At 41.2% G+C, this 11,526-nt stretch overlaps 1 protein-coding gene across 1 annotated transcript in view; it reads left to right on the top strand.

Moving 5' to 3' along the window:
- LOC115224491 (tyrosine-protein phosphatase non-receptor type 5-like) overlaps nucleotides 1-10,971 on the top strand; it is a 66,951-nt gene extending 55,980 nt beyond the window's left edge. Inside the window, exons 8-14 of the mRNA XM_029795401.2 lie at nucleotides 202-215; nucleotides 1,083-1,220; nucleotides 4,126-4,197; nucleotides 6,964-7,077; nucleotides 8,322-8,488; nucleotides 9,919-10,032; nucleotides 10,690-10,971. Coding sequence (XP_029651261.1) covers nucleotides 202-215; nucleotides 1,083-1,220; nucleotides 4,126-4,197; nucleotides 6,964-7,077; nucleotides 8,322-8,488; nucleotides 9,919-10,032; nucleotides 10,690-10,780 — 710 coding nt within the window. The 3' untranslated portion in view covers nucleotides 10,781-10,971. The remainder of the gene's footprint in view (nucleotides 1-201; nucleotides 216-1,082; nucleotides 1,221-4,125; nucleotides 4,198-6,963; nucleotides 7,078-8,321; nucleotides 8,489-9,918; nucleotides 10,033-10,689) is intronic.
- The last annotated feature ends 555 nt before the right edge of the window (nucleotides 10,972-11,526 follow it).

Here is an 11,526-nt window from a genome sequence, read left to right as displayed (position 1 = left end):
TGCCACCCAAGTGTCTCATCTGTTTTAATGTAAGCTATCAAAAGTGAGCTGCCCGAATGGTACAAAAGCACAACTAGACTACATAGTCATTAAGAAGAAATGGTCAAACGGTGCCATGAACTGCATGGTCACAGTCCAGTGACTGCAACAAGTAAAAGATAAAAGTCAAAGGATAAAATCTTTAATGATTTGTATGTGCAGGCATGACTGGTGTGGTAAGAAGCTTGCTTCTCGATCACATAGTACCAGGTTCAGTCCCACTTCGTGGAACTTTGGGCAAGTATCTTCTCCTATGGCCTCAGGCTGACCAAAGCCTTGTGAGTGGATTTGGTTGGTGGAAATTAAAAGAAGCCCCTTGTATATATGTATGTATATGTTTATATATGTGGAGGCGCAATGGCCCTGTGGTTAGGGCAGCGGACTCGCGGTCGTAGGATCGCGGTTTCGATTCCCAGACCGGGCATTGTGAGTGTTTATTGAGCGAAAACACCTAAAAGCTCCACGAGGCTCCGGCAAGGGGTGGTGATCCCTGCTGTACTCTTTCACCACTCTTTTTCCCACTCTTTCTTCTGTTGGCCTGCTCGCTTAGCCAGCGGGGTGGCGTCATTCGAAGGCTAAAACAATGCGAACGCATTGTGACCAGCGATGTGTAACAACATCTGATGGTCTGGTCGGTCACGTGATCACGTGATGTTTATATATAATTTAACGAAGCAGGGGGAAAGAAAGTATTCACACGACACACTACGATTACTTTTACACAAGATTAAATGCTCTCTGCCAACGGCTCATAGTGTCTTTGTGTCTGTGTTTGTCCCCACTACCACCACCACCACCACTTGGCAACTAGTGCTGGTGTATTTACGTCGCCGTAACTTAGTGGTTTCACAAAGGAGACCAGTAGAATAAGTACCAAGCTTTAAAAAAAATAAGTACTGGGGGTCAGTACTGGAAGGGGTCAGTACATATGGCTTATAATTCTTTATGAAACAATGACTGAAACAAGTAAAAGATAATCCATTTTTGTATATTAATTTTGTATGACCTTTTAATTTCTGTTTTTCTTTCTCTCTTCATTGTAGGGTTATGAGGTTGAAGCTATGGCATACATTGCTACCCAAGGCCCCATGGCACACACTATTTTGGACTTCTGGAGAATGATATGGCACGAAAAGGCTCCAATTATTGTGATGATTACAAAATTGAAAGAAATGAACACTGTAAGATGTTTGTCTATAATTTCACATGTGTAATTCTTCATAGTTTTCACATGTAGAACCTCACATGTAGCCAGTCATAGATATTCTTCTCTTACAATTGTTCAAGGCCAGTCAAAGATATATTGATGAATAAGTGGTATCAGTTTGGCACTACGTATAAATACATTTGTGAAACCATTTGGCCCAATGATGAGGCAATTGGGCTCTCAATTATAAGTTCAATCCCAGACGTGGGAACATGTTGTGTCCTTAAGGCAAGGCACTTGACTTCACATTGCTCAAGTCCACTCAGTAGGCAAACATGAATATTAAGACAGACAGACGGCCCCTGGTCAGTGTCAAGTTAGTGGTGGCAGTGTTAGTGAGTCTGTGGTATGACTGAGAACCTTTGTAAGGCGGCGAGCTGGCAGAAACGTTAGTACGCCGGGCGAAATGCTTAGTGGTATTTCGTCTGCCGTTACGTTGTGAGTTCAATTTCCGCCGAGGTCGACTTTGCCTTTCATCCTTTCGGGGTCGATAAATTAAGTACAGTACCGTTGAACTGGGGTCGATGTAATCGACTTAATACTATATCTGTCCTTGTTTGTCCCATCAGTGTTTAGCCCCTTGTGGGTAATAAAGAAATAGGTATTTCGCCTGCTGTTACATTGTGAGTTCAAATTCCGCCGAGGTCGACTTTGCCTTTCATCCTTTCGGGGTCGATAAATTAAGTACCAGTTACGCACTGGGGTCGATGTAATCGACTTAATACCTATGTCTGTCCTTGTTTGTCCCCTCTGTGTTTAGCCCCTTGTGGGTAATAAAGAAATAGGTATGACTGAGAACCTTTAGATATGAAGAAGGATACATCCAGCAGTGGACTGCTATATCCCCTCTTTACTCCTGGCCTTCTTCTGGGTTTGAATATGCCTCAAGCATATTCAAACTGGAAATAAGTTTGCATATATTATCATCATCATCATCATTTTAATGTCCACTTTTATAATATACCTGTTATAGCCAGCTGTAGCTAGTTCTATCCCATTTAACCTATCACAGTAGTTTTCTCTTATATTCTTGTCACAGCTAGTTTTCTCTCCGAAAGCATGTCGTAGCAAGACATGGCTGGTTATAACTTCTGGTACCATCTGCAACAGCAAGTCATAACTAGTTCTCTCTTATTCAACCTTTCTTAACAAGTCCTACTTAATTCTCTTCTATACAAACGTCTGTGGCAAGTCAGAACTAGTTCCTGCTCATACAACCTGTTACAGCCAGTTCTAACTAGTCCCTTGTCATCCAGCCTGTTACAAATGAACCCCAACCAGTTACTGTTCTTACAACATATTACAGCAAGTTGCTACCAGTTGACTAAGAGGACAGCCCTACAGAGACCCTGTGAAATATTTACATTATATAACTTGGTCTAGTCTGTTGTGTCCAGTTCATGTGTTGAAGCATATTCTGATGTGTCTGGGGAAGGTCATTTTCTTTTTGTGCCTTATAATTTAACACACTCACCAGTAAAATTTCCACTTATTTCTTATTTTTATTTTCCTAAAATTTTTGTTGTGTCTTGCAATGAAAATAAGAAATAAATAAAATGAATAAAAATAAATGAAAATAAAAATAAGAAATAAGTGGATATTTTACCGGTGAGTGTGTTAAATCGTAAGGCACAAAAAGAAAATGACTCTCCCCAGACACAACAGAATATGCTTCAACACACGAACTCACATAAAGAATCTTGCAAACCAAATCCAAACAAATGTTAGATTCTTTTGTGTAATAAATTTAATCTGTTACAGGGTTTAGCAACCCTGCCTAGCCCTTGGGTGCCTTTGTTGGTGTACCAGCTTCCAAGAATGTGTTTGATATATATAAAATTGGTATATCCAATAACATTATACCACTGTATTTAGGGGCAATTTAACAATGTGTTCATAGATGATTAAGGGTGCTGATGAAAGAGCAAAAACTTCTGAAATATGACATATATAATACAGTTCTATATTTAAGAGATGAGGAATTATGTACATTATTTATATTATTTACATCTGACGAATATTTGTCCTCATCTTGTTTGTTGTTAACACATTTCGGCTGATATACCCTCCAGCCATCATCCGGTGTCTTAGGGAAATTTCAAACCTGGGTTCTCATTCCTAAGGTATTTTTCGATGTTATTATTATTATTATTATTATTATGATTATTATTATCATTATTCGGGTCAATGCCTGGGATCGAACTCGGAATCTTAGAGTTAGTGGCTTGCACTCTTAACCACTACGCCATATGCCTGGATCACTTGAGCAGTGGGGTCAATGTAATCAACCTAACCTTTCTTCAAAATTGCTGGCCTTGGGTCAAAACAGGCATATGGCGTAGTAGTTAAGAGCGCGGGCTACTAACCTCCAAGATTCCGAGTTTGATTCCAGGCAGTGACCTGAATAATAATAATAATAATAATAACAGCAACTTTGAAAAATAATTTAGGAATGAGAACCCAGGTTTGCAATTTTCCCAAGACACCTGATGATGGCTGGAGAGTATATCAGCCAAGACGTTGTGTTAACAACAAACCAGATGAGGACAAATATCCATCAAATGTAAATAATGTATAACATTACTCATTTTTTCATCTTTAATCTCATTGTTTATTTACATCTGACATCTCTGATACAAAGTGTTGTAACAGAAACCACTGCTGGCTATAATTTCGATAGAATATGTATAGAGATGACCTTAACAAGTGATTCTGTTGTATTTTGGCTAAGTCTTCATTCTGAAGATAACTTTCCCATTTTCTAAACCAAAGATGGTAACTCCTTTAACATGTCTGCTTTCCATTGAAAAAAAAAAAGAATCACTCCTTAGAAATATTTTACCAAGAATGCTAACATTAATGCTACTTTACCATTTTAGGCTGACCTATTCAACAATACAGATGAAAAGGAATATACAGACGAATGCAAGTCACCTTGGAATTCAGCAAAAGTATTACTAAATTTTATTTTATATATATATATGTGTGTGTATGTGTATAAGAATTTAAAACAATTTAAAATTCTCTATTGTAAAAATACATACACACATAAACACAAAGATATGTATTACATATGTATATGTATGAATACACACACACATATATATACACACACACACACACATATACACACATGTGTGTGTGAGAGAGAGAGTATATGTATCAACAAATATCTTCATCATCAATATCATTTAATGTCTTTTCTCCATGCTGGCATGGGTTGGACAGTTTGACCAGAGCCAGTGAGCTAGGGAGCTGCATCAGACTCCAGTCTGATTTGGCATGGTTTCTACAGCTGGACGCTCTTCCAGAAACCAACCACTTTACTGAATGTATTGGGTGCTTTTATGTGGCACCACATGGGCACTTGTACATGGCACCACACAGGTGCTTTTATGTTGTGCCACACGGATGCTTTTATGTGGCACCACATGGGCACTTTTACGTGGCACCACCACAAGTGCTTTTTCCATAGTACCAGCACAGAACTCTTGCAGGTCAATCCTCATCACCAGAGGGACTAGTACTTACTTGTACTTGTGATGGCGTTCACCCAGGGCGGCTTGAGCCGGCTTCTTCTAGAAGAAGTTTCGTGGGAATATTGAAATCACAAGCGGTCCCTGACATCCTGCATGCATATTCCGAGTGACGGGATGCCCTGTTTGCCGTGGAGTCTCCACAGACGCAGGGACAAAACGACCTCGAAGCCGCCGGTTGCCAATCAGATGCCTCTTGGATGCCCGTTGGCCAGGCTGCAATCCTAATACCACTCGGTGCCAGACCAATCTGCTTTGGGTGGCCCTACCAGGAACCGAAGTTCCCAACGGCATAGCTCTGACACTGCCCGTTTACACCACTTTGAGGAGGGGTTGGACTTCAGGGTAGAGAGGGACTAGTCTTAATACTTCTACTGTGAAGAGATGCACCGGGCATCTCAGCCCATCGTCATCTCATCTGAAAGGTTCAGTGTCCTAAGGTCATTCTTCAGTTCTTCATCCTATGTCTTCCTAGGTCTCCCACTTACACAGGTTCCATCTACTGTGAGAGATCAGCACGTCTTTACGGGGCTGTTAGCATCCATCTGCATCACATGACCAAACCAGCGCAGTCTTCTCTCTTGCACACAACTAATTCCTCTTATGTCTAACTTCTCTCTCAAAACACTAGCACTCTGTCAAACACGTATGCTTACATTACACATCCAGAGGAGCATACTAGCCTCATTCCTTTCTAACCTTTACGTGATCTCTGCAAGAATAATGCAGGAGTGCTATGATAGTAGTTGGATTTTAAATGGTCGAGTGCCCTGAAAGTGACTTGTTGTGGATGGTGGTAGTGATTGAATTCTTGAGATATCTCTTTTGAATGTATTCCCTCTCTCTCTTTCGGAGAGGCACTGAGCACCTACACGCACACATACACACACGGCAGTAACTTCCACCTACCGAATTCAATCACAAAGCTTCGGTTGACTCGGGGCTATAGTGGAAGACACCTACCCAAAGTGCCACGCAGTGGGACAGAACCCGAAACCATGTAGTTGGGAAGTATTGTTTATAATATTTATGTAGGTGTTATTCTAAGCAGCAGTAGTAGTAAAGTAAGGAAGGAGGTGACGGAGAGGAAGAAGACAAAGAGGGGAATGCAGGGTGGTATGATAGTAGTAGGATGTTAAATGGTCAAGTGACCTAAAAGTGACTCGTTGTGGATTATAGCATTGATTGGGACTGTTTTTAATGAATTCTAGGGTATCTTTTGAATGTATCATTTTTTAATATTTGCGTGTTATTATTCTATGTCATTTGTTGTAGATGTGTTCAAAAGGGATCTGTATTTTGTAATAAAGAGAGTCTCTTTACTAATTCGTTGGCTGCAGGTTGTTTCATCCCTGAATTGGTAGAGGGGAAAAATTCTGAAGCTTGGATTTTTGTTATTGGCGCTATTTATCTGTTTTGGGGAATTTTGATCTGGGATCAAAGGCTGAGGAGTGGCTGTGTGGTAAGTAGCTTGCTTACCAACCACATGGTTCTGGGTTCAGTCCTACTGTGTGGCACCTTGGGCAAGTGTCTTCTGCTATAACCTCAACCCAACCAAAGCTTTGTGAGTGGATTTGGTGGACAGAAAACTGAAAAAAGCACGTCGTATGTATATATATATATATGTATAAGCTTAACATTATATATATATCATCATCATTGTTTAACGTCCGCTTTCCATGCTAGCATGGGTTGGAGGATTTTGACTGAAGGCTGGCAAACCAGATGGCTGCACCAGGCTCCAGTCTTGATCTGGCAGAGTTTCTACAGCTGGCTGCCCTTCCTAACGCCATATATATATATATATATAAGCTTGTGTGTCTGTGTTTTCCCCCTGCCATCACTTGACAACTGATGTTGGTGTGTCTGCGTCCCCGTAACTTAGTGGTTCGGCAAAAGAGACTGATAGAGTAAGTACTAGGCTTACAAAGAATAAGTTATGTGGGCGATTTGTTCAACTAAAGGTGGTGCCCCAGCATGGCCACAGTCAAATGACTGAAATGAATAAAAGAGAAGAAAAGAATATATATGTGTGTGTATATATATATATATATATATATATATATATATATACACACATACATATATATATGTTACATATGTAACCTAGAGAAGTACTGTTTGTTGATAATGTATTGTGATGTTGTTGCTAACATCTGTTTATTTTCTCCTCTTTTGCAGAGTAAATGTGAGAATTACCTACCTGATAAATATGGTTGCTACGGTGATATTGAGGTCACTGTGGAAAAAGTCACTCAACGACCAGGTTATTTGGTACATCAACTTGTACTGAGGGTAAGTACGTCTCTCACTCTTCTCCTACGTTTTGCATGGCTCGGCAGCGATGAGTGGCTCAGTTTCATCATTGAAGTTTTGTGACAATGTCAGGACGTGTTTGTGTACATAAAATTTTTATACATTCATTATGTATTTGTGTTTGTATGTATGTGTGTGTGTGAAGGTGTGTGGCTTAGTGGGTAGGGCATTCGGCTCATGGTCATAAGGTCATGAATTCAATTCCCAGCGATGCGTCGTGTCCTTGAGCAAGACATTTTATTTCACGTTGCTCCAGTCCACTCAGCTGGCAAAAATGAGTAGTACTTGTATTTCAAAGGGCCAGCCTTGTCACACTCTGTGTCACGCCTTGTCACACTGTGTCACGCTGAATCTCCCTAAGAACTTTGTTTACATTGACCTTGTACCTTTGAGATTTCAATGACGTGATTGTTTATTTTTAGAGCAATTTTGTAGGGTGAGTGTGAGAGGCCAGACCAGGCCAGTTTCAAGATAAAATAGGTTGATTCTTTTGGCTGGATATCATCATCATCATCATCATCGTTTAGCGTCCACTTTCCATGCTGGCATGGGTTGGACGGTTCAACTGGGGTCTGGGAAGCCAGAAGGCTGCACATGGCCCAGTTTGATCTGGCAATGTTTCTACGGCTGGATGCCCTTCATAACGCCAACCACTCCATGAGTGTAGTGGGTGCTTTTTACGTGCCACCGGCACAGGTGCCAGACGAGTCTGGCAAACGGCTACGATCGGATGGTGCTTTTTATGTGCCACCGACACGGGGGCCAGGCCAGGCTGGCAACGGCCACGAACGGATGGTGCTTTTTACATGCCACCAGCACAAGGCCAGTTGGGGCGGCGCTGGCAACGGCCACATTCGGATGGTTTTCTTACGTGCCACCGGCACTGGTAACTCAGCTGCAATTTCCATTGATCGATTTCGATTCTGATTCTCACTTGCCTCAACAGGTCTTCACAAGTAGAGTTTTGTGTCCCAAGAAGGGAAGGTATGCATAAGTGGGCTGGCTACATCCCATGTAGAAGGTCACGGGTTATGGCCAGTTTAAATGCTAAAAGGTTAAATAATTTTAATAAGAGAATGAGATAGCAAAGGAATAAATGATTATCTGTTTCTGGTATTAGATGCAGGGGACTCAAAATGGAGTCCCTGAGTAACACCTTTATAACTGCATCAGAGTAATTATACGAAGATGTGTATATATTTTTGCTGTTGTTGTTCTTCCAGTGTAAAGGTGAAAGCCACCATGTGCTACATTACTGGTACACAGCATGGCCGGACCATAAACCTCCAGACTCACCAAAGATGATCCTCGACTTGGTACAGGATGTTGAGCTACATCGATACATGGATGATGGTATTACACCTCGTGGACCAATTGTTGTACATTGCAGGTCTGTATGTTAACACCCTTACTCTTTTTACTCTTTTACTCTTTTACTTGTTGCAGTCATCTGACTGCGGCCATGCTGGAGCACCGCCTTTAGTCGAGCAAATCGACCCCCCCAGGACTTATTCTTTGTAAGTCTAGTACTTATTCTATCAGTCTCTTTTGCTGATATGCTAAGTTACGGGGACGTAAACACACCAGCATCGGTTGTCAAGCAAAGGCGGCGAGCTGGCAGAAGCGTTAGCACGCCGGGCGAAATGCTTAGTGGTATTTCGTCTGCCGTTACGTTGTGAGTTCAAATTCCGCCGAGGTCCACTTTGCCTTTCATCCTTTCGGGGTCGATAAATTAAGTACCAGTTACGCACTGGGGTCGATGTAATCGATTTAATACCTATGTCTGTCCTTGTTTGTCCCCTCTGTGTTTAGCCCCTTGTGGGTAATAAAGAAATAGGTTGTCAAGCAATGTTGGTGGGGACAAACATAGACACACATACATACATACATACATATACATATATACGACGGGCTTCTTTCAGTTTCCGTCCTACCAGATCCACTCACAAGGCTTTGGTCGGCCCAAGGCTATAGTAGAAGGCACTTACCCAAGGTGCCACGCAGTGGGACTGAACCCGGAACCATGTGGTTGGTAAGCAAGCTACTTACCACAAAGCCACTCCTGTTCAACTTTTTGTTGTTTTGTTGCATTGTAGATGTGACTGGCCTGAGTGGGAGAGATAGTGTTGTACTCCCTGGTGTGCATAGTCAAGCTAGATCCTAGTAATAGACATAAAAATATCACAGTATCTTTATTATAAATATCACCATATTTTCGTCTCAGCCATTAAGCTGTGGCCATGCTGGGGCACCGCCCTTAAGAATTTTTAGTCAAACAAATCAATCTCAGTACTTACTTTTTTTTTACTTTAAATCCTGGTGCTCATATTATCAGTCTTGTTTTGCCAAACTGCTAGGTTACAGGGATGTAAACACACCAACATCGGTTATCAAGCAATGGTGGGAGGACAAACACAGACACACACACACACATATATATACATATAATATATATATATATATATATATATATATATATATACATACACACACACACACACACACATATATATATACACATACATATATATGGCCTTCTTTCAGTTTCCATCTACCAAATCCACTCCCAAGGCTTTAGTTGGCCTGGCACTATAGTGGAAGACGCTTACTCGAGGTACCGAGCAGTGGAATTGAACCCAGAACCATGTGGTTGTTATCCAATGCATTCTTTCCCTATTGTAGATGGTAAGGTGGAATTTAAAGGTGATTTGGCTGCTATTTCTAGCAATCCATTGGCTTGCTTTTTATAACGATTATAACTGTTGTGATATGGTTACTGTACTTTACTGTTAATCTAATTAACATATTGGTGTCTTGTAGTGCTGGCATTGGTCGTACAGGCTGCTTCGTCGCTATCAGCATCGGCATCCGACAACTCCGAGAGGAACACTCTGTTGATATTTTGGGTATTGTCTGTAGCATGAGAATGGACAGGTATATTGTTTTTGTTTTTTGTTTTTTAATTTTTAATTTTTTTTTTGCTTTTATTTATTTATTTATTTATTTAGTGTCATCATTATTTAGTGTCATCAAATTTATTTATTTATTTAGTGTCATATATTAGTGTCATCATATATTTCTTTATTTAGTGTCATCATTTATTTAGTGTCATCATTATTTAGTGTCATATATTAGTGTCATCATATATCTATTTATTTAGTGTCATCATTTCTTTAGTGTCATTATTTAGTGACTCAAGATGTCATGTTGTTCATACATTTAATATTTGACCACTTCCTACAAGACAACGAGGCACAATGGCCCAGTGGTTAGGGCAGCGGACTCGCGGTTTCAATTCCCAGACTGGGCGCATTGTGTGTGTTTATGGAGCGAAAACACCTAAAAGCTCCACGAGGCTCCGGCAGGGAGTGGTGGCAACCCCTGCTGTACTCTATTGCCACAACTTTCTCTCACTCTTTCTTCCTGTTTCTTGAGTAACACTGTGATGGACTGGTGTCCTGTCCAGTTATTATTATTATTATTAATAATAGTCTGTATCTATTATATTGCCTTTTCGACACATTCTTATAAACTATATGGATTCTTAGAGTACCTGTCACTCATTCTTGGTTTTATTCTGATGTGTTGCAGAGGTGGAATGATCCAGACACATGAACAGTACGAATTCATCCACCAAGCGTTATGTGAGTATGAGAAGATGTTGGACTCCAGCGCAGATTGAACTGACGGGCTGGCTGTTTTGGGTAGTTGTCCAGGGCTACTGATCTTTTGAAAACCAGGCATTGTCTCCAGGTGTCCAGGAACACCTTCGTGTTCTGACCGAAGAAGCTGCTGGGGGTTTAGGGGTACACAGAGGAGGGAAGAGAAAGAGAAAGAGCTGGTGTCAGTCATTTTAGTGGGCGGGGCGGGGGGGATGGGAAAAAAAAAGAGAAAAAAAATTGTGTATTTGGGGGACGGGGGAGGGTGGGGGAGGAGTAGGAGAGAGAGGTCAATGAGTAGAAGCTGTAACTGTGGTTTCACCCTTTCTGACCGTTTAAGCATCTGCTGATGTTATTGTTTGATGTCAATAGTAGTTGTTTTTGCTGTTGTTGTCGATGTGTTTCAAGTACCTCCACTACTAGTACCCCTACCCACAATTCACCTATGGCATCTCTTCCTCATCACCACCACCAACACCACCACCACCAACACCACCACCACCAACACCCTCCTTCTCTCTCCTTGTCTTTGTTGTTGTCGTTTTTATTTATTCGAACCTCACCTGTAGTAATGTCCGCTTTGGACATTCTTTGTGGTTGGTCACACCAAGTTCCAGTGGTCAACACTTTTGGCTACACTTGACACTGGTGCTGACGATGATGACGATGTCAGTGTCCTCTTGGTGTGGGCATTTGAGTCTGACTGGCTGACCAAAGTCGGCTCGGTCATGAGATTCCAACTTTTTCATTCACAGTTCAAACATTATAT

This window comes from Octopus sinensis, linkage group LG25, assembly GCF_006345805.1.
Source record: "Octopus sinensis linkage group LG25, ASM634580v1, whole genome shotgun sequence".
Lineage (NCBI taxonomy): Eukaryota > Metazoa > Mollusca > Cephalopoda > Octopoda > Octopodidae > Octopus > Octopus sinensis.
Note: the sequence above shows the minus strand (reverse complement) of the source record. Positions and strands in the feature narration are given on the sequence as shown.